The sequence below is a fragment of the Rhinatrema bivittatum genome, chromosome 9 (genome assembly GCF_901001135.1).
Source record: "Rhinatrema bivittatum chromosome 9, aRhiBiv1.1, whole genome shotgun sequence".
NCBI lineage: Eukaryota > Metazoa > Chordata > Amphibia > Gymnophiona > Rhinatrematidae > Rhinatrema > Rhinatrema bivittatum.
In genome coordinates this window covers 31,132,840-31,156,859 of record NC_042623.1, presented here as the reverse complement: position 1 = coordinate 31,156,859, position 24,020 = coordinate 31,132,840, and the positions used below count along the sequence as shown (strand labels likewise).

The following is a 24,020-nucleotide window of genomic DNA, read 5'->3' as shown; positions in this document are numbered from 1 at the left end:
TTTTACTCAATGCACAATTAAACTCTGGAATTTGTTACCAGAGGATGTGGTCAGTGCAGTTTGTATAGCTGTGTTTAAAAAAGGATTGGATAAGTTCTTGGAGGAGAAGTCCATTACCTGCTATTAAGTTCACTTAGAGAATAGCCACTGCCATTAGCAATGGTACCATGGAATAGACTTAGTTTTTGGGTACTTGCCAGGTTCTTATGACCTGGATTGGCCACTGCTGGAAACAGGATGCTGGGCTTGATGGACCCTTGGTCTGACCCAGTATGGCATGTTCTTATGTTCTTATCATGAATGCAGTGGAACAGGAAAATGCAAATCTTTAAAAAAAAACACACTCCATGAATTTACTAGGGAGCATATTTAAAACAAATCTGAGAAAATATTTTTTCAATCAAGGCACAATTAAGCTCTGGAATTCATTACCAGAAGACATTAAAGGCAGTTAGTGTAGCTAGAGTTTAAAAAGGTTTGGACAAGTTCCTGAAGGAAAACTCCATAAACCGTTATTAACTAGGTAGACCTGGGAAAAGCCACTCCTTATCCCTGAGTATAAGCAGCATGGGATCTATCTAGGATCCGGCCAGGTACTTGTGACCTGAACTAACCACTATTGGAAATAGGATACTGGGTTTGATGGATTCGTTTTCTGACCCAAAATGGCAGTTCACATGTTCTTCAGAAACATACATGCAGCTGGGGAGAGAAGCCAGAACTGTATAAAAACATCCAAAGTGAACAAAAGGAACAAGGTAATTAATTAGGGAGTACAGGAAATATCAGTTGAGAGATTGCAAGTGTCACCAGCATGCTATGGTGAGATTAAGGCATAGCATGCCACAAGAGTTGGCCACTTGCTGGGCTGAGCTGAAGACATAGCATGCTATGAGCATCAGCCACTGCTGGGCTGAGCCTGAGCAATTGGGTGCTGTGAATTAATCTCAGATGCTTTCCTTTATTTAAAGAAAAGTGGTACCAATCCATGCAACGAGAAGACAGAGAATGCGAGACATTGTGCCGTGCAATACAATACGCTAGGGCAGGGGTCAGGAACCTTTTTGGCTGAGAGAGCCATAAACGCCACATATTTTAAAATGTAATTCCATGAGAGCCATACAATATGTTTAAAACTAAATACAAGTAAATGTGTGCATTTTATGTAAGATCACACTTTTAAAGTACAATAAGTCTCTGAAAATATTACACCAGGCCTTAAGACACCAATACATCTCCTATTAGGAAAACGGACCAAGTCAGGCTGCTATAGAGTCCTACACAGAAACTACACGCCAGCAGAAAACCTCACCTGAATCACGTGCTGTCCCTCACCTAACATAGAATAAAGAGACCAAAACGCATAACAAGAAGCATGCAGAAAAAACTGAATTGGAAACTGCAACAAGCCAGAGTCTCTGTATGCAGTGTAACAAAGGAAAAAAGAAACATCACCCATCCTTATAAAACAAATCAAGAAATATAAAATCATCAGCAGTAAAACTGTACTAACAAAAAGAACATATTTCGAAACAGCTGATGAGAGAGGTGGGGGAGAGAGAGAGTGAATGAGCGAGCACGCTCATTCACTCTCTCTCTCCCCCACCCCGGGAACTCACGGCAGCAGCAGCCTCCTCCCAACGCTAACCTCCTTCATTTTCAGCCCTCGCAGAGGCGGAGTCCCATCAGCCGCAGTTGAAGCTCTTCATTTTCCTCCGAGCCGCGCTGCAGTCTTCTTTTCTTTGGGCCGATGCCGAGCGCACTAGCGTGGCCTCTTCTTGCCGCGCAGGCACCCGATACTCTCCACTTCCTCTTCCGGGCCGCGGGGGGCGGGAAGAAGAGAGCACGCTGGTGCCGCTGACTCCAGCTGTCCTGCCGCGTTCCGCCCGGGCTGACAGCATTTTAAGCCCGGGCGGAGGAGGACCGGGGAGCAGCTGGGTCAGCGGGAAAGTGTGGCGACACTTGTCTGCGAGCCAGATGCAGCCCTCAAGAGCCATATCTGGCTCGCGAGCCATGGGTTCCCGACCCCTGCGCTAGGGAATACCAGTGCCTCTCTGTACAACATGACAAGGGAAGTTAGGCAACCATATGTGCCATAAGACAGAATCTTTTCCAGACTGGACTTACCTGCAGCATGTCGAGCAGGCCCTGCTGACAGCCCTCTTCCATACCATACTCATCCACCAGGATACTGCCCAGGTAAAGGAAGCAGGAGTGCTGGTGTACCTGGTACACATTCACCATCTGCCATCATAAAAGCAGGAACTCAGCAAACTTGCTCACCAGCAAAACCCAAGCCTCAAGGATCCCCCATGAAACACTGGGGAGCACAGCAAGAGAACTATACAGAGCCCAAGCCAGAGGAGAACATGGCGTTAAACTTAAACACAAACTAAGCAAACTCATTAGGCTCTGATGCTACTTAGCAGTCACTGCTGTCCATACTGCTGGCACACTCCCCCTTCTCTCCCACTGCTCATACTGCTGTCACACTCCCCCTCTCTCCCCTCAGCAACCACTGCTCATACCACTGGTACACTCCCCATTCCCTTTCCTCAGCAATGTTCATACTGCAGGCACACGCCCACGCTCCCTCTGTTCAAACTGAAGGCACCACCTCCTTTATTTAATAAAATGTAATATCCTGCCTGTAACACGTTACCCATGCAGCTCTGCACCGTTCTCTCTGTTCATAATACTGGCACACTCCGCCCCACCCTCTCATCCCTCAGCATCAATCTTTATTCATACTGCTAGCACACACTACATCTCCCCTCCCCCCCCCCCCCCCTCAGCTGTCCCACATTAACCAAGCAGCTCTGCACCATTCTCTCTGTTCATACTACTGGAAACCCCTCCAACCCTCTCATCCTTCAGCATTATACTGCTGGCACCCCTCCCCCTCAGCAATCACCGCTCTGTTCCTACATCTAGTGCTTTTGATCATCTCACTCCACTAAGCAGCCACTATTCTCTTTCTGCTCATAGTGCTGGCACAGTCACTGCTCTCTATTCACACAGCTAACACTCCCCCCCTTCTCCTCTCAACAGTCACTGCTCTCTCTCTCTCTGCTCATACCACTAGAATACTCCCCCACTCCCCTTAGGAATCACTGCTCTCTCAGTTCACAGTGCTTCAACACTCCCGCTCTCTCCCTTTAGCAGTCACTGCTTTTCTGTGCCATACTAGAAGACATAAGAAGAGATACAGAATGCACTGTGACATAGGCATTTCCGTACGGTTCCATCAGTGGTGTAAGTGAGCCATTAAGGATTACCTGTGTGACTAGTGGCTGCAGCAGTGCTGCCGAACCTTTTCCGACACAGCGCACGGCAAAACGTAGACAGCGACAGCAACGCTCCACCACACGGTTATCAGCCCGGTGTTTGTTCAGTGTTTCTGACAGAACAGGCCAGATCTACACAAGGAGAAAGAAAGCCGAGACAACGATTAACATTCCAGCAGGAGAGGAGGGCAGATTTCTAACAGTACTGGAGTTTTGCAAACTGTGCTTCCTTTAATTGAGCTAAAGTGAAATTAGCCAAAGATGGTGCATATGTGCTTTCAGTGCCTCAGGCTCCTCCTTCAGATGTCAGTTTCAGTAGAACAAATCCGCTGATACTAAGAACATAGGAAGCTGCCATACTGGATCAGACTGAGGGACCATCAAGCCCAGCATCCTGTTTCCAACAGTGGCCAATCCAGGTTACAAGTACCTGGCAAGTACCCAAACATTAAATAGATCCCATGCTACTAGTGCCAGCAGCAAGCAATGGCTATTCCCTATTGATTAATAGCAGTTTAGACTGAATTTCATTATTAAGAAAAAATGAACACAAACTATACAACACAATATATAGGGATGAGGCAGTCAGACTACATAACAATTAACTGTTAGTGAGTTTGTTACAGTACAATTCAATCAATGTTGCTACCAATATCCCCTGTTTTTATCCCTCCCCCATGCTAAGAGAATCTTGGCCGCCACAGTGGCCCTCGTGAAACATTACATCATTGTCTACAAAGGTCCACCCGAATGGCATACTCTGGTTCAGTGCCCCCCCACCGAACCCAATCCCTCCCCTCAAACTTTCCAGATATCGTATGTAACATACGGGTCAGACTCGAGCAGGATTAACGAATGTGGCGTATAAAAATGTTGCCTATAAACTATTTAAAACGAAGCTCCTAGCCCTACCAGAGAGATTCTGAATAGATTTATCCCAGATAATCAAGAACTTCTTTTTATAAGTGGGGGTCGCATGTGTGGACATGGATTCCAAATGCATCATGTTGTGCAATGCATTTCTCTATTGCAAAAAGGATGGAGGATCTTTCTCCCTCCATTGTAACAAAACAGAACGTTTCCCTGCACCAGGGCTTTACGCACTAACAGTCTATCCCCTTCTTTCCGTATGCTAATGGGAAGGCCTATACCAAATAACACCACTTGGAGTGCCATAGGAATTCTAAAAGTCAAGACACCCTCCAAAGTAAGTTAGAGCCTTTTTCCAGAATTGTTTAATAGCTGGAAAAGTCCAAAACATATCAGTAAGAGATCCTTTCTCCCCTACGCACTTTGAGCAATCCTCAGAGAGTGTAAATCTGGCCTTATGAGCCACTACTGGTGGGATAGAAGCTCTATGAAGGAATGTGAATTCAGCAGCAAAGTCCATGCTGGGAGCCGGCTACCAGACCAAGGCACACCTCTGAGGGATCTCGGAAATCACCTCAGGAATTCTCTATTGGGGAGGGACTCAGGTATCACTGCAGGAGAGCAGGGCTCGATCTTCTTTTCAATTTGAAGGTAAAATTTCTCCTTTGGATTAGTGCTGCAATCCCGCTAGACACCGCTGCCGGTGTGGGGATAGCGTCCACATCTGCTAGGATGGCTGAGGTCACTGCAGGAGTATATCTAGGGTGACGTCAGCTTTGAAACCCAACTCAGTCTCCATCTGCTAGCAGGGGAACACATAACCCCATTGGTTCTGAGTCCATCTGGCTACACGCTAGGAAAAAGCTCTATGAAGGAATATGAATTATAACTGCCAAATGCACACATTGGATGAAACAGATTTCAAGTGCTGTAAACGGGAAAGCAAGCCCTCCTGGGAAAGAAAAATAAATTACTTTCCAATCTCCTTTCTCCCAAAGTGGTGAGACTCATTTATTCTGTGACAACTTTTGTAAGCCCTTATATAAACATGCAAGCGAGAGCTTTGTGCGCTCTACCTGGAGAAATTGTCTACTAGCCTCACCATGGTACGGTCTAAAGCCTTTTTAAGGCAGGGAAAAAAAACTGTGTTAATTCTAAATAAGAAAAAAGGTCGGAGTCTTGCCAACTGAATTGATCTTTCAATTGTGGAAAAGACAGCAAGTGTCCGTCCTCTGCCAGCACTTGTTTAAGGGTTAATGATGCCCCGCTGTCTCCAAGTGAGGAAAGTCTTAGAATGAGACCCCCCAGGGAGAAATCTAGATTTCCCTGAATAGGTAAATACAGGGAACAATTACTATGGAACTTCAGAAGAGAGGCCAGCCGCTTCCACCCCAACACAATGGTGCAATCAACACATTACCAGTCAGCCCCGAGGGTAAGTTGCCGGCAGGAGCCCGCAGAACATAATGCAAATCTACTTCAGAAGTCATCATTTTGTCATTTTTGATATCTGTATATGTGAGGTCTCCATATAACCAATCCCGTACAATGCGCAATAAACTCGCAAGATTGTACATCTCCATATCAGGGATAGCAAGTCCCCCCTTCATCCAATCCTGGTTCAGCTTTGGTAGTGCTATTCTTGGTTTTTTACTTGCCCAGATAAATTCTAACAAAAGCCTATTCAAGACCCTGAAATCTTTATTACGAAGGTGAAATGGTAGGATCTGTAACATATAACCAACAAGGGAATAAGACCATTTTAAACAAGTTAATCTGGCCCACAAGGGACAGTGGTAAGGATTGTCACACTCACAATTTGGATTTAGTAAAACTGAGTAAGGGAAGTATTTTTTTTTTTAATTTATTTTTATTGGCATTTTAACAAATACAGACAGCAATAGCATGCCACAGAATCAAGGCATGATACATAAAGATACAATAAAGAAAAAAACAATCAAAAAAAATATATATATTCAACCATTACCCATGGTACTCCTTCACAGTTTTAGTCTTCACCACTTCCTCCGGAAGGGCATTCCAGGCACCCACCACCTTCTCTGTGAAGAAATATTTCCTGACATTGGTTCTAAGTCTTCCTCCCTGGAGTTTCAAATCGTGATCCTTAGTTCTAAATTGTTTCCAATGGAAAAGGTTTGATGACGACCATGGATCATTAAAACCTTTCAAGTATCTGAAGGTCTGCATCATATCACCCTTGCTCCTCCTCTCCTCCAGGGTATAAATATTCAGGTTCTTCAACCTCTCCTCAAGTGTCATTCGATGGAGACCACTACATCCTGTCTCTGTCCCTTTTGAGATACGGTCTCCAAAAGTGAACACGGTACTCCAGGTGAGGCCTCACCAAGGACCTGTACAAGAGGATAATCACTTCCCTTTTCTTACTAGATATTCCTCTGTCTATGCAGCCCAGCATTCTTCTGGCTTTAGCTATTGCCCTGTCACACTGCTTTGACGACTTTAGGTCGTTAGACACTATCATCCCAAGGTCTCTCTCCTGCTCTGTGCACATCAGCCCGTCACTCCCCAACACATACAGTTCTTTCAGATTACCACACCCCAGATGCATGACTCTGCACTTCTTGGCATTGAATCCCAGTTGCCATATCTTCGACCACTCCTCCAGCTTCCTTAAATCCAGTCTCATTCTCTCTACTCCTTCTGGTGTGTCCACTCTGTTGCACATCTTAGTTTCATCCACAAATAGACAAACTTTACCTTCTATCTCTTCTGCAATGTTGCTCACAAAGACGTTGAACAGAAACGGTCCCAACACCTAGCCCTGTGGCACTCAACTTAACACCATTCTCTCTTCAGAGTAAGTTCCATTTACCAAAACCCGTTGTCTTCTATCCATCAACCAGTTTGCAATCCACGCCACCACCTTGGAGCTCACTCCCAAGTGTCTCATTTTGTTTATGAGTCTTCTATGTGGGACTGTATCAAAAGCTTTACTAAAATCCAAGTAAATCACACTGAGTGCTCTTCCCTGATCCAGTTCTCTAGTCACACAATCAAAGAAATCAATCAGATTAGTCTGACAGGACCTTCCCCTAATAAATCCATGCTGCCTCTGATCCAGCAACCCATTGGATGGTAGCTGGTTCACTATCCTTTCCTTCAGCAGAATCTCCATTAATTTTCCCACCATGAGGTGATGCTAACCGGTCTGTAGTTTCCAGCCTCTTCTCTGCTCCCACTCTTGTGAAGCAGGACCACTACTGCTCTTCTCCAGTCACTAGGCACCTCACCCTTTTCCAGGGATCTATTGAAGAGGTCACACAGTGGGCCCGCCAGCACATCTCTGAGTTCCCTCTGTATTCTGGAATAAACCTCATCAGGCCCCATGGCTTTTTCCATTTTCAGTTTTCCTAGCTCTTTCCATGCATTCTCTTCCGTAAATGGAGTTTTGTCTACTCCACCCCCCTTCTACAGTTTTGTTAACTAGCGACAGTCCTTCTCCAGGGTCTTCCTTAGTGAACACCGAACTGAAGTATTTGTTTAATATTTCCACCATTTCTTTGTCTCTCTCCACACATTGATCCTTATCACCTTTCAATTTCACAATACCCACTCTGGACCTTTCTCTGATGTATCTGAAAAATGTTTTGTCGCCTCGCTTTACCTCCTTGGCAATCCTTTCCTCTGCCTGACTTTTTGCTTTCTTAATTATTTTTTTCATCTCCCTCAGTTTCACCAGATAATCCTCCCTGTGTTCCACTTTTTGGGTCCTTTATATTTCTTGAACGCTGCTTCTTTTGCTTTTATTACATCAGCCACCTCCTTTGTGAACCAGATCAATTTCTTATTTCTCTTACTTTTGTTTACTTTTCTAGCATACAGATTTGTTGCTTTTGTAATTGCTCCTTTTAGTTTGGCCCACTGTTGTCCCACCTCTCCCTTTTCTCCAAGACTTCAAGCTCCACCTCCAGGAATTTTCCCATTTCGGCAAAGTCTGTATTTTTGAACTCAAATCTCGGGTCTTCGTGTGACTTCTCCATATCCTATTCACAATATCAAACCATACCGTTTAATGATCACTGGTGCTGAGGTGGGCACCCACCCGGACATTAGAGACATTATCTCCATTAGTGAGCACTAAGTCAAGTATAACTCCCTCCCTCGTGGGTTCCATTACCATTTGTTTGAACAAAGCCCCTTGCAGGGAAACCACTATCTCTCTACTTCTGTTAGATTCTGCAGAAGAGATTCTCCAGTCCATGTCCGGCAGATTAAAGTCACCAACAATCAACACTTCTCTCTTCTTTCCCACCTTTCTAATGTCTTTGATCAGATTTCTGTCTAGTTCTTCCGTTTGAGTCAGAGGTCTGTATACTACTCCAGTAAAAATGGATGCACACTTTTTTTTTTTTTGGTTGGCCCATAATGCTTCTTCTCTACCCCATTTTCCTTGCAGTTCAGTTGCTTGGATATTATTATTATTATTTTTTACATAAAGCACTACTCCTCCCCCTTTTTTGTCCTAACAACTTATACCCCGGTGGGGCCGTATCCTAATCATGAGAATCTGTGAACCATGTCTCCGTGACAGCAACAACGTCCAAGTCTGCCTCCATCATTAAGGCCTGCAAGTCTGGGTTTTAATCCCCAAACTATTAGCATTTGTAGTCTTAGCTTTCTAATTTTTCTCCCTTGCTATGTTGCACTTCCTAGGAATCTTTTCTGTTTTTTTTGAGCTGAATCATTTTATTTTCACCTCCCATGTCCTGTAGTGTTTGTATTGCTTTGGGGTGACAAGACAATTTCAAAGGCCATCCCCTGCCACCCCCATTCTTTAGTTTAAATGTCTATTAATGTAAGATCTGAATTTCTCACTTAGCATCCTTCTTCCTGCTACAGACAAATGTAGGCCATCCTAACCATATAGCCTTTTATTGCTTCATACACGACCCCAGCCTCCAATGTATCCCAAACCATTTTCTGTACACCAGGTTTTGAGCCAGGTATTGAACTTATTTATATGGCAAAGCCTCATCTCCTTTTTCCATGAACAGGTAATACTTCTGAAAATGCAATAGCCTTTGCAGTGTTTCTTATCTTCATGCCTAGATTATGGAAATCTTTTTGAATTTCATGGATACCATTTTTATTGAGGTCATTGGTCCCCAGATAGATGATAACACTGATATCTAAGTTCCTACTTTCTTCTTCAATGACTTGGACTATCTGGTTTGCATTTCTACTAGCTGAGGATCCTGAAATGCATTTAACCATAGTGTCAATATCAAAATGTACTCCCAAATAGGTTCCTCTGATCATTGGGTCTCCCAGCAGAAGCAGTTTCCTTTTATGACATTTGGTTCTGTTGCATGGTTTTATGTTGCAATGGGTGACTTCCCTTTTAGAAACCACTTCAAAATCTATTGCTGAAGTTTCTTCTATCGCCAATGTAGAAAAAGCATTATGTAGGGATAATAATAGCTAGGAGGACAGGCTATACTTTTTTTTAATTCTTAGCCCAGGAAAGCAGACAAGATAGCTCCCTTTCAGGTTCCAATTACAAATCTGCCCCTTTCTAACAAACAGGGCACAATCTTATGCTATTATAAAGCCCTATTTCATTAGGCACAGGTAAATTACAAAACAATTTCCCTTAGCAGTTTCAGAAAGGCTTTGAGTCAGGAAGATCCCAGGTCCAAAAGACTCAGTTTCCCCAGCACATGAGACTGTGGCCAACCAAATCTGCCTGCCAGGCAGCTAAAATTCAGCTCGAAATCAAGGATGGGGGTGAATGGTGTGAAAACGTTAAGAGCAGGCAAGTCACATCCTACCAGCTCAAGGTGTCACGTGACCTAATAGCAGTTTATGGTCTTTTCCCTCCAGGAACCTATCCAAGCCTTTTTTAAACCTAACTACACTGCCTTAACCACATCCTCTGGCAATGAATTCCAGAGCTTAACTGTGCATTGAGTGAAAAAAATGTTCTCCAATTTGTTTTAAATGTGCTACATGCTAACTAGGTGCACCATTATTTCAAAATTTATTTATTGAAACATTTCTAGTCTACCTCTATTAATAAAATTATGCTAAGCGTAACAAGATACAAACAAGATAAAACCAATCTAAAAAAGAATGAAATAGAACACACAATTTGTGATCATTGAAAACCTGTCTAAAAAGAAAGGCTTTTAAAACAGCTTTCTAAAGGTTTTCAGGTCATTTTCTAAATAGTTTGGGAGTCTACCATGGGCTACCATGTTTTGTTTTGGGCTTTTTTTCAAATCTAGGTGAACAGATGAAACAAATATTCAACTCTTTTACAGAATCCCTGTGATGTCCTAGCAAATAAGGTCATGAACACTTAATCCTTTTGACAGACTCTCTGTGATATCCTGGCATATGCATTACAAAAAGAGTCAACCATTTGAAAAAAAAACCACTACTATTTCATGCTGAAAATTCTCAGGGTAATAAGAAAACATGTTACACTGCAAAACTTTATAAGTGTATAATCATGATGTTATAGTGAAACAAGCCAAGGCAAAAACCATAAAACCTCTTTGGCTTTCCTGCAATTCTGCTTTTCATGTTCTATAGCCTTCTACCCACTCATCTTAGCAGCTAAGCACCTTTAAATACCTTCAGTACCTCAATTAGATTCTATCAAACTATTTCATTACCTGAGGCTGCAAAATTGCTGCCCTCGGTCCTACAGTAAACTTCTCCTGAATGAGTTTGTCATTAAGCTGCATGGGCTCTCTCTCTTAGGAAGAATCCCTTCCATCAATCTGTACAAGGACTTTTTGTCATATCTGCTCACGCCTCTTTTTCCAAAGTGAGTATAGCTTACCTTTTTGGAAACCAGTATTGAGCAAACGTAAAGCTAGTAAAGTGGGAAAACACTGCAAGTCAGTTTGCTTTCACAATCTTGAAACAGTAGTATTTTCAGATTATTTTGGAAAAGGAAAAATTGTTGAAGTACTCAAAAGACATTATGGGCTGGTGAAAGAAAACAACTTGCAACACAATAAATCTTTCACTTGAATATTAAATCTTAATGCGAAAAAAGTCTTTGATGCATGTAAACATGAAAAAATGGAGGAAAAGACCTCAGACTTCTGACATATCTTGTTCAACGAACTAGGCATGTCGTCATTTTAGAGCAGTGAATGAGAGCGTCGCTCCGATAATAAGCGGTTTTGGATCAACAGAAAGAAACAGTTCCACCTTAAGACGGCCTAGGCAGCGAAACAATTGGCAACGTTGGCGGTCTATTGTTCTGATATTATGAATGACTGAAGAGAAATGCTATGCTGAGATAAGTTCTCTTTATTAAAAAAAGAAAAAATATTTAAAAATTAAGATTTATGGTGATTAAAGATTCATGGATGGATGGAGGTTTTTCTGACCAATGATAGAGCAAAATTGCTTACCTTGTAATAGGTGTTATCCCAGGACAGCAGGATGTAGTCCTCACATATGGGTGACGTCACTGACGGAGCCCTAGTGCGGGAAAACGTGTGTCAAAGTTTCTAGAAACTTTTGACTGGCCCTGTGAATATCATGGCCCAGCATGCCATGATATTCTCTGCCACAGGGGTCTCTCTTCAGTCTCTTATGTAGCAATAAGCTTTAGCAAAAAATAAAATAATAAAAGGAATGAGACCCAACTCCGCGGGGTGGCGGGTGGGTTCTGTGAGGACTACATCCTGCTGTCCTGGGATAACACCTATTACAAGGTAAGCAATTTTGCTTTATCCCAGGACAAGCAGGATGCTAGTCCTCACATATGGGTGATTAGCAAGCTAGAGGCTGAATCATTCTGAATGCAGGCAACATTGAAGTATTGTTGTTGAAAATGAGTCAGCCGAAGATCACAACAGATTGGATGTAGGAGTTGGGATTAAACTGGGAACAAGTTCTTTAAGACAGATTGTCCATAGGCTGAATCTTGTCGTCCCTGTTTGTCCAAACAGTAATGAGCTGCAAAGGTGTGAAGAGAACTCCATGTTGCTGCTTTACATGTGTCAAGGATTGGCACTGAACGATAGTTTGCTACTGAGGTTGACATTGCTCTTACTGAATGTGCCTTTACTCGCCCTTAGAGAAGAAAGGAAAATTAGGACTTACCTGATAATTTTCATTCCTGTAGTACCAAGGATCAGTCCAGACTGCTGGGTTATGCCTCCCGTCCAGCAGATGGAGTCAGAGAGAAACTGAAAAGGCACCACTGATATACCCTGGTGCGCCCCCTGCAATCCTTCAGTATATCTCTGACTCCAGCAGACAAAGACCTGCTTTTTCATAGCAAAACTGTATACAATCTGCTATCCAGTTGGATAGAGTATGTTTACCCACTGCTTTATCTGGTTTGTTTGGATCATAAGAAACAAATAGTTCAGTAGATTTCCTGTGGATTGCAGTGCGGTTTATGTAAAATGCTAATGCACGCTTACAGTCCAAGGTGTGTAAGGCTGTTTCTCCTTGATGGGAATGAAGCCTTGGAAAGAATGTGGGTAAAACTATGGATTGGTTCAAGGGGAATTCCGTAACTACTTTGGGAAGGAATTTTGGATGTGTACGGAGAACCACTCTGTCATCTAGGAATTTTGTATAGGGTGAGTACGTGACAAGTGCTTGTAACTCACTAACCCTTCTAGCTGATGTAATGGCTATGAGGAAGATAGTCTTCCATGTGAGAAATTTAAGATCACAGGAATCTATGGGTTCAAAAGGAGAAAGCATGAGTCTTGTTAAAACCAGATTCAGATCCCATTCTATGACTGGTGGCCGAATTGGTGGTTTTAGGTGAGTTAAACCTCTCATAAATCTAGTGACGAGAGGTTGCGTGGAAATTGGGGCATCTCCCATCTTGTTATGGTAAGCTGAGATTGCACTCAAATGTACCCTTACAGATGAAGTCTGGAGACCAGAGTCTGAAAGATGGTATAAGTATTCTAGTAGAGAAGTTGTGGAGCAGGAGAAAGGATCAATACTCTTTTGCCTGCACCACAAAGTAAACCTTTTCCATTTCGAAGAATAGTTTTTACGTGTTGAGGGTTTACGTGACGCTAGAAGCACTTGAGATACATTGGTAGAAAGATTGAGTGGTTGTAAAATCAAGCTTTCAACATCCATGCTGTCAGGGATAGGGATTGAAGGTTGGGGTGGCGCAACCGACCCTGATCCTGAGTTATGAGAGTGGGAGCTACTCCCAGGCGAATTGGATCCCTGATCAAGAGGTCTAGAAGTGTGGGAAACCATACTTGTCGAGGCTAATATGGGGCTATGAGTATCATGGACCACTTGTCCTGTTGTAGCTTCACTAGAGTGAAGCTACAACACTATGCTCATGTTTTTACTCATCAATAAGAAATTTCTCCCTCTTCCCCCCCTCCACGAACAACCTTCCTTCCCCCTTCCCCACCATTAGCAAACCTCCCTCCCCATGTGTTAGTCTCGCTCTAATAGTGCATACTGCTACTGTTCCTAGTTATGTTATGTTATATTATCCAAGTTGTTCACTCCCTTGTTCATTGAAAGACATATGTTGTCATTGTTTTCTACTTGTTATAATGTAAACCGGAGTGATAAGTAATTCTGTTTCCTGAACTTCGGTACAAAAAAGTTATAAATAAATAAATAATAAATAAAAATAAATAGAGTTTTGATTATGAGTGGTATCGGAAGATACGCGTACAGTAGGCCTGAGTTCCAAGGGCGAGCAAAGGCGTCCTTGGCTGGCTGGTTTTTCTGTTTGTGTAGCAAACAGAAGCTGTCCACCTTGTGATTCAGGTGTGACGCAAAGAGGTCTATTGTTGGTTGACCCCACCGTTGAAAAATCCTGGTTGCTATTGAGGGATCCAGGGACCATTCGTGTGGGTGGAATTGACGACTGAGTCGATCTGCTAGTACATTTTGAATGCCTGCCAGATAAGTGGCCTGGAGAAACATTGAGTGTGTTAGGGCCCAGGCCCAAATCTGTGTAGCTTCTTGACAAAGGAGATACGAGCCCGTACCTCCCTGTTTGTTGATGTACCACATGGCTACTGTGTTGTCCGTTTGGATCAGAACAGTCTTGTGTGAAAGGCAGTCCTTGAATGCATGCAGCGCATAACGTATAGCTCGAAGCTCTAGGAAATTTATTTGAAAAGTTGCTTCAAGCTTTGTCCAAGTACCCTGGGTTTGGAGATTGTCTATGTGAGCTCCTCAACCCAAGGTGGATGCATCTGTAGTTAGAGTAATCTGTGGGACTGGTTGCTGAAAAGGTAGGCCTTTGTGCAAGTTGTCCATGTTCGCCCACTAAAGTAGAGATAATCTTAGTTGGTGGGTCACTTGAATTGGATAATGAAGCAGTTGAATGGCTTGGATCCATTGTGATCTTAGAGTCCATTGGGTAACCCTCATGGCAAGCCGTGCCATAGGAGTGACATGAACTGTGGAGGCCATGTGGCCTAGTAAGGTTAGAAATTGATGAGCTGTCGCTTGTTTCTGTGAGTAAATGGATTTTGCCAGAAGGGAAAGTGTCCTTGCCCGATCTTCGGGTAGAAAGGCTCTTGATAGGATAGTGTTCAAGTCTGCACCTATGAATTGAAGTAGGTGAGATGGAGTAAGGTGGGATTTTTGATAGTTGATGAGAAAACCCATGGAGTGAAGTAAAGAAATTGTTCGACTGAGAGAAGTGAGAGCTCCTTGTTGAGATTGACTTCTGATGAGCCAGTCGTCTAGATATGGAAAGACATGGACACTTTGTTTGTGCAAGTGTCCCGCTATTACTGCCAGACATTTTGTGAACACTCTGGGAGCAGAGGCTAGTCCAAATGACAGAACTCTGTACTGGAAATGTTGATGGCCCACCATGAAGTGTAGGTACTTGTGATGAGGAGGGAATATTGGAATGTGAGCGTAAGCATCTTGAAGATCCAGAGAACAAAGCCAATCTCCTGTTTGAAGAAGTGGAAGCATGGTGCCTAAAGAAACCATCCTGAACTTTTCTTTTTTCAGAAATTTGTTGAGATTTCTGAGATCTAGGATGGGACGTAGGCCTCCGGTTTTCTTTGGAATGAGGAAATAACGGGAATAGAATCCTCTGCCCTGCTGAGTCTGGGGCACTAACTGTAAAGCCCTGACTCTCAGAAGGATGGATTATTCTGTTTGTAGATGAATTAGTTGAGATTCTTGTTGTGGAAAGAAACTCGGTGGCGATTCTGGTGGAATTGAGAGGAAATTGAGTTTGTAACCTCGAGAGACTATGGAGAGTACCCATTGGTCTGATGTAATTCTTAGCCAATGTGTGTGAAAATAGGATACTCTTCCTCCTACTGGCAAGGTCTGGTCGAGAATTCAGGAGATGGACTTGTTCTCTGGCCTGTATTTCAAAAGCCCGCAGCTGGGCCTGTCTGTGGAGGGGGTTGCGGGCGAGTAGTTCTTGGCTGTCTGGCTTGGAACGCTGTTGTGGCCTGGTTGACCTACCCCTAGAGGCTTGGGGGTAGTATCTCCTTGGCCTGTAGTATGGGCATCTGGTTTCTCTCCTAGGTTGACGACCAGGAGGTTGTGTAGAGGGTTCTTGTGGAACCTGTGACAACTGACGTACGGTCTCTGTATGGTCCTTAAGCTGTTGTATGGCCTCTTGGACCTTTTCGCCAAACAAGTTGTCCCCCACCACACGGCAAGTCAACAAGTTTATCCTGGACCTCAGGGCCTGAGGTCTGAGGCCTTAAGCCATGCCCATCTACAAGCGGTGATTCCAGCAGCTGCTGTTCTGGAAGCCGTCTCAAAATTGTCATAGGCAGCCCTCACCTCATGTTTTCCGGCTTCTAGGCCTTTATGGACTATGGCCTGTGCTGCCTCCTGAAATTGTGTTGGTAAAGAAGTGACAAATTCTTCCATCTGCTTCCAGAGATTTCTCTGATACTGTGTCATATACAGTTGATAAGAAGAGATTCTGGCATTCAGGATAGCGCCTTGATACACCTTTCTTCCAAGGGAATCTAGAAACCGGTGCTCTTTACCCGGTGGGGTTGATGAGTGTGGGTGGATACGCTTAGATTTTTTCTGGGCAGATTCCACTACCACAGATTGATGTGGTAGCTGTGGTTTTTGGTATCCTGGAGCTGCCTGTACCAAATATGTAGTGTCTATACGCTTGTTTACTGCTGAGACAGAACATGGGTGCTCCCAGATGCGGTGTTGGAGATCCAAGAGTACTTCATGTATTGGAATAGCCAATACTTGCTTTGGTGGGTCAACAAACTGCAGGACTTCTAAAGTTTGTTGCCTTGTATCTTGTTCTGCAGTCAGCTTAAAGGGAATGGTGTCTGCCATGTCCTGTATGAAGTTGGAAAAAGACAAATCTTCTGGTGGGGACTTTTTCCTTTGGTCTGGAGGTGAAGGCTCAGACATGAAGTCCTCAGAAGATGTTTCAGTCTGCTGATCATCCCAAGAGTCATCTGGATCAAGAGCGGTGCTGATCATCCCAAGAGTCATCCCAAGAGTCATCTGGAGAAGAGCGGTGGTGGTCTTGTGAAGCGGTGGTGGTCCCGCTTCACAAGAGTGGGAACAGGGAGGAGGCTGGCAACTACAGACCGGTTAGCCTCACTTCGGTGGTGGGAAAAGTAATGGAGTCACTGCTGAAAGAGAGAATAGTGAACTATCTACAGTCTGGAGAATTGATGGACCAGAGGCAACATGGATTCACCAGGGGAAGATCCTGTCAAACAAATCTGATTGACTTTTTTGACTGGGTAACCAAGGAATTGGATCGAGGAAGAGCACTCGATATCATATACTTAGATTTCAGCAAAGCTTTTGATACGGTTCCGCACAGGAGACTGGTCAATAAAACGAGAAGCTTGGGAGTGAGTGTCGAGGTGGTGACCTGGATTGCAAATTGGTTGACGGACAGAAGACAATGTGTGATGGTAAATGGAACCTTCTCTGAAGAGAGAGCGGTTTTAAGTGGTGTACCGCAAGGATCGGTGTTGGGACCGGTCCTGTTCAATATCTTTGTGAGCGACATTGCGGACGGGATAGAAGGTAAGGTTTGTCTTTTTGCGGATGACACTAAGATCTGCAACAGAGTGGACACGCCGGAAGGAGTGGAGAGAATGAGACGGGATCTAAGGAAACTGGAAGAGTGGTCGAAGATATGGCAGCTGAGATTCAATGCCAAGAAGTGCAAAGTCATGCATATGGGGAGTGGAAATCCGAATGAACTGTATTCGATGGGGGGGGGGAAAGGCTGATGTGCACGGAGCAGGAGAGGGACCTTGGGGTGATAGTGTCTAATGATATGAAGTCTGCGAAACAATGCGACAAGGCGATAGCAAAAGCCAGAAGAATGCTGGGCTGCATAGAGAGAGGAATATCGAGTAAGAAAAGGGAAGTGATTATTCCCTTGTACAGGTCCTTGGTGAGGCCTCACCTGGAGTACTGTGTTCAGTTCTGGAGACCGTATCTACAAAAAGACAAAGACAAGATGGAAGCGGTACAGAGAAGGGCGACCAGGAAGGTGGAGGATCTTCATCGGATGACGTACGAGGAGAGATTGAAGAATCTAAATATGTACACCCTGGAGGAAAGGAGGAGCAGAGGAGATATGATACAGACTTTCAGATACTTGAAAGGTTTTAATGATCCAAAGGCAACGACAAACCTTTACCATAAGAAAAAAATCAGCAGAACCAGGGGTCACGATTTGAAGCTCCAGGGAGGAAGATTCAGAACCAATGTCAGGAAGTATTTCTTCACGGAGAGGGTGGTGGATGCCTGGAATGCCCTTCCGGAGGAAGTGGTGAAGACCAGAACTGTGAAGGACTTCAAAGGGGCGTGGGATAAACACTGTGGATCCATAAAGTCAAGAGGCCGCCAATGAAGAGTGGGTGACTCGCCAGAATGATGGCTACTGCCTGGACACAATACCCTTATTCAATAAACATACACATGGTTACTGTGACTCCAACATCACTCTAAGCTTCAACAGCAAGAGGAAATGTGGAAAAAAGGATTTGCACTCACAAAGCCGGGAGTAGCTGGCTTGTTTCGGCGGTTACTACCCCAAACCAAATGTGCCTGATACTTCACTTTCGATGCACATCCAGCATAGCTCTCTGCTCCAACGGCAGGGGAGAAGAAAAACTGATACTTCACGCATACCCAGCATAGCTTCAACGGCAGGGGAGAAGAAAAAAGGATTCACACTCACAAAGCGGGGAGTAGCTGGCTTGTTACGGCGGTTACTACCCCAAACCAAATGTGCCTGATACTTCACTTTAGATGCATATCCAGCATAGCTCTCTGCTTCAACGGCAGGGGAGAAGAAAAACAACCAATAAGGGCTGTATAACATAGTCTGGGTTAAAACAAATAAGCATGGGTGTAGCTTGCTTATTGCGGCGGTTACTACCCCTACTACCCCCTAACTAATCAAGCTAGATATTTCACTTGGATGCAGCTCCATCACTGCTCTCTACATTAATGGTGGGGGAGGAAGGGAAATAGAACCAAGAGCTAAAAGAAACAGATAAGTATGAGAGAAAAAATGTGTGAAGCTTGCTGGGCAGACTGGATGGGCCGTTTGGTCTTCTTCTGCCGTCATTTCTATGTTTCTATGTTTCTATATGGAGATTGTGGGGGAGACCTGGGTGGGTGATGAAGGCCTGAAGGGCCTGGCTGTGGATCATCAGAGGGGATTTAATGGAGAAAAGTTCTCCAATGTTTTTGGTGGAAGTTTGTCGATGACATCTTGATATCTCTGTAAAAGACGCTGAAAAAATGCCAGATCATGGGGTTCAGGATCTTCAGATGGTGGTTGCATCGATGGAATAGTAGTTGGTATCGATGCAGGCGTTGTTAGAAATGTCAGTAACGGTGTCGAAAACGTCAGTGTTGGCATCAAGATCAGCCTCGAAGAGGTCGATGGTATTTGCGCATAAATGGATGTCGATGCCGTGATGAATCTCGGTGCAGCCATCGATTCCATGCTTGTCGGTGTCAATATCGACACCGGCATCGGTGGGACCACCGGCGTCGGTATATTTACCGGCATCGATGCAGTGTGCATCGGCGGGACCGCCAGAGTTGTTTGTTGATCCTTTAAAGCCTGTATAACTGCTTGTCTGATGAGATCAGACAATTCCGGCGTTACAACTGCTCTGGTTCCATCAGTTGTAAGCGGTAGCGGAGGCTGAGGTATCAGATCCTGCACAGAGCCCTGCGGAGGATCTGGTATCGATGGTTGTCGCAGAAGAGGCCCAGGCGCTGAAGGAACCGATGTTTCTTGGTTCTGTGGCCGCTTCGCTGTCGATTCTTCCTGGGGAATGGATCCGGACGTCGATGTCGATTGGCAGACTTCATCGATGCAGTGACGACGGTGGGGAAGGATGATCTCCCGATGCTTCCGGGCGAGGTTTTTTAAGTAAGACGCGCTTAGTAGCTCCGGCCGGAGACGACTTCGATGACGTTGAGGGAGATGGAATAAATCGTAGGTGGAACAAATGTTCCATTTTCTCTTGCCTCACTTTCCTTCCCTTCGCCGTCATCTCCACGCATTTTGGACAATTATTAACATCATGCTTTTCACCGAGACACATGACACACTAAGTGTGGGTCGGTGATAGACATTGTTCTGTTACATACAGGGCATTTTTTGAAGCCCGTAGCCATTTTTAGGTAGACGGCTGTCGATGAAAAAATGAGAGTTTGTGAGAAAAAATTTATTTTACTCAAAGAGCAAAATGTGGGACCGAGGTACTCACCAGCCGATGGAAAACCCCAAGAGACTCCAATGAGAGAGAATATATAGAAAATTATGTGACTTTTCAGTCAGAAATTGTTGTGAGAGACTCGCAACGGCTCCTGTCCCACAATGCCTACAGCAGCACGGAAAAACGAAGACTGAAGAGAGACCCTTGTGGCAGAGAATATCATGGCATACTGGGCATGCTCAGTGGCCTCACAGGGCCAGTCAAAAGTTTCTAGAAACTTTGACAAAGTTTTCCCGCACTAGGGCTCCGTCAGTGACGTCACCCATATGTGAGGACTAGCATCCTGCTTGTCCTGGGATAACAAACATAATGACATTCCTAGTTTGTTGAACAAGATATATCAGAAGTCTGAGGTCTTTTCCTCCATTTTTTTCACATTTATATGAATCCAAGATTTTTTTCACATTAAGATTTAATATTCAAGTGAAATGTTTATTGCATTGCAATAGGAAAAATTGTTCACAAAAAACTGTGCAAGCAAAACAATGATGCAAAAAGGGCACTGTAGAAGTTTTGCCCAATTTTAAATTCAGAAATTATGAACTCAAGTTCTACAGTGTCATTTGCAAAAGATTCTCTCTTTTGGAATCCCCAAACCCCATTGGCCCAACAGCTCCCCTCTTCTGCACCCTCCTCTCACCTCTCCCACGCCTCATGATCTGTTGCATCTTACCTCCTGTATGACCTTTTGGCATGGATGCGTCTGTCCATTTTCTACTGTGGGGTTGGTATGCCTACACAAAGGGAAAAAAGTACAATTATATCATTGTTAAATGAAGAAGATGGCAAAGTCAGGACCAGACACTGTACAAATACATGAATGGATTCCAGATGGATCTTTTCATTTCCATAACAAAACTAAAAACTAAACCACAAGGGGGCATTCACCTCAGACTAAAGGGATATGTATTTTACCATCTTGTAAATGAACATGTTCTTATAACCAGCCATCACACTGACCTTTATATGAAGTCACAAGTCTCAGCCAAAATCTGATAGGTCTTTTCTGTTAACTTCTTCTAACATATTGCATCCTTTAATTTATGCAAGTTCCTTTTTCTATTTTAAAAGCCTTACATATTAGACAGCCAATATGAGGGTCCCAGAAGAGTGTTTCCCAGCACAAGAGGGAGCCTGCGGGGTGTAAGGAAGCAACTTATCCTAGACAGATTGAAAAAACAAGGGTAGTGTAACAGCTGGGGCTAGGACTGCCTCCAAATCAGAATATATACTTTCAGGTTTTCATTAGCCTTTATTATTTGTACAATTCATATAAAGGAAAATTGGTTAACTACTAATTTTCGTTCCTGTAGTACCACAGATCAATCCAGACTCCTGGGTTTTGCCTCCCTGCCAGCAGATGGAGACAGAGAAAGTTTCACAGACACTGTACATAACCCAGTGTGCCACTTGCAGTCCCCTCAGAATTGACCTGTACCCATGCCAAGATGACTGCAACAACCATAAACTTCTAAGCAAATTCCTTCTCCTCCAAGTCGTAGGAAAGTGAAGTTACCAAAAAAGACAATCTAAAACTCATTTCCCAAATTTAACGTAAGCGATCAGCATTGAAAACCTCCAACAACTCTGCACTATTTACAAAGCAACAGCACAAGTCCATGGCAGCATCGGCACTCCCCACTGAAAATGGGCGAGTCTCTGGACTGATCTGTGGTAATACAGGAACGAAAATTAGCAAGAAATAACCAACTTTCTTTTCCTGTAAGTACCCAGATCAGTCCAGACTCCTAGGATGTACCTAAGCTCCCTTTAACTCAAGTGTGACCTGGAAAGCTCCGCTCATAAAACTCACCAAAACACATGGAAGCCGGGGCTCCTACATCCAAAGTGATAATGTCTAGCAAAAATGTCCAATGACTTCCCAGTAGCTGCCCTGCAAATTTCATGTGACTCAGCCCAGGAGGTTGCTAGAGAATGTGTCAAGTGCGCCCCTAAACCCCTGGCAATGGGTACCCTTTAAAAATGCTAAATTGATTCAATCTCTTCCTTCAGCCAGCAAGCAACTGTAGCTTTAGATGCCTTACCTTTCTTCTTTGGACCACACCACAGTACAAAAAAGGTGATCTGATCTACAAAGAGGTAATCTGATCTACGGAAATCATTAGTGACCTTTAAGATACCTTAATAATGTACGCCTCCCATCTAAGAGCCTAAGCTCCCCAGCGTGAAGCATAGAGGAATCCAAATCCAGAAAAGCTGAAAGTTCCACTGTGACTAAGATGGAATGCCAATATTACCTTAGGCAGAAAAGAAGGCACCATGCATAAAGATAACCCCAAATCAGACATCTGTAGAAAGGAATCTCAACATGATAGCGCGTTTGGAGCTCCAAAATTCTCCTGGCTGAACAATTAGCCATCAAGAAAACCACTTTAAGAGTCAAGACCTTAACCGTAGCTCTCTTTTGTGGTCCAAACCAAACCTCGCACAAACCTCTAAGGACTAGATTCAGATTCCAAGATGAACAAATGCTCCACACCTGAGGACACAAGTTCTTAGCTCCTTGAAGGAACCGTATAACATCCAGATGTGTGGCCAGAGGATATCCTTGCATCTTACCCCAGGGACAACCTGATGTCACTATCTGGACTCTCAGAGTGTTAAAGGCCAGTCCCTTGACCAGACCCTTCCTGTAGAAAAGCCAAAATATGTGACACCGTACCTGAACAGGCTGAGGTTGCATTCTGTTGTCAGTAGACCAGGACTTGAAGACCCTCCAAATTCGAACACACGCCAAGGATGTAGGTGGTCACCTAGCCTGCAATAAGGTGGAAATAACTGCTTCGCAATATCTCCCTCCATCTCAGTCGTCTCTTCTCAAAAGCAAAGCCGCAAGATACAAGTGAGCTGACTGACCCGAAAATATTGGGCCCTGGTGGAGAAGAGTCGACCGATGTCCAAACTTCAGCAGTTCATCTATGGCCATGTTGAACAGATCTGAGAATCATGATCGGCGAGGCCCCTCTGGAGCTACCAGATCATGTTGCCCAGATGTTTCTCTATCCGCTGTAAACCCTTTCCAATAGAGGCCATGGAGGGAAGACAAAGAAGAATTCCTTGAGTCCATGGCAGCATCGGCACATCGATTCCTTCCATACCATGTTTTCTTCGGTGGCTGTAAAACTGCGACGCCTTGGGGTTCTCTTTGGTAACCCTTAAGTCCATATGGGGATATCCCCATCTTCCATAAATGAGGCACATCACTGCCTCTGACAGCTCCTACTCCCCAGGGTCTAACTTTCTCCAACTGAGAAAATCCGCCCGAATGTTGTCCACTCCGGTGATGTGAGATGCCGCCAGCTGCTCTAAGTGTTACTCTACCCAAATAAACAACTCCCGGGCCTCTCGAGCCACTGCCCAATTTTTGGTTCCACCTTTATGGTTGATATAGACCAAAGTCGTCACATTGTCCAACATGACCCATACTGGATGCCTCGCGCCACTGCCATCCCGTTTATCTGAACCTCAGGAAATCCCAGGAAGACCAGCTCTGCAGCAGCAATCAAGGCCCCCAAGTGACAGGCATAACAATTCCACTGCCTCATGGTCTTGCTTGCTGGGGTTTTTTTTTTAAACAAGCTTTAAAACTGCATCCACTGCTGTAACTAGCCCCAGAACAAAGAGGAATAGCAGAACCAATGCTGCCTTGTGGGGATGAGGGATCTGGACCACGTGCTATACACTCCCATGGAATCTCGAAGTGAGCTGCCATCAGGAGTCACCATCCACCTGCTTGTCCGCCTCAAACCAGGGGGGATGGCCTCACAAAAATCTAACAAACCCCTGGAAGGTACTAGAGATCTTTCTTCTTCTTCTTTTTTTATATTCTCCAGACTGCAAGTTTTTCCACCAAATATCAACTACCTCCTGCTGAAGACAAAGAAACACCGATGGACTGCAAGTGGCTCACTGGGTTAGGTACAGTGTCAGTGAAAATGTCTCTGTCTCAGTCTCCATCTGCTGGCAGGGAGGCAAAACCTGGACTGATCTAGGTATGTACAGGGAACAGGAATTCAGTGGGTATACAAACCTACCATCATAAATACATTGGCTGCTATAAACTATTGGAACGAGCACATTCTTTCTGGGTACCAGG

The 24,020-nt window shown here is 44.2% G+C and overlaps 1 protein-coding gene across 2 annotated transcripts in view; it reads right to left on the bottom strand.

The window, feature by feature from the left end:
- TNPO3 (transportin 3) overlaps window positions 1-24,020 on the bottom strand; it is a 236,647-nt gene that overhangs the window by 63,821 nt on the left and 148,806 nt on the right. For both annotated transcript variants that reach the window (XM_029615500.1, XM_029615501.1), the window contains exons 15-17: window positions 20,577-20,637; window positions 3,279-3,419; window positions 2,128-2,244 (exon numbers count right to left, since the gene is read on the bottom strand). In XM_029615500.1, the coding sequence (XP_029471360.1) occupies window positions 2,128-2,244; window positions 3,279-3,419; window positions 20,577-20,637 (319 nt within the window). The remainder of the gene's footprint in view (window positions 1-2,127; window positions 2,245-3,278; window positions 3,420-20,576; window positions 20,638-24,020) is intronic.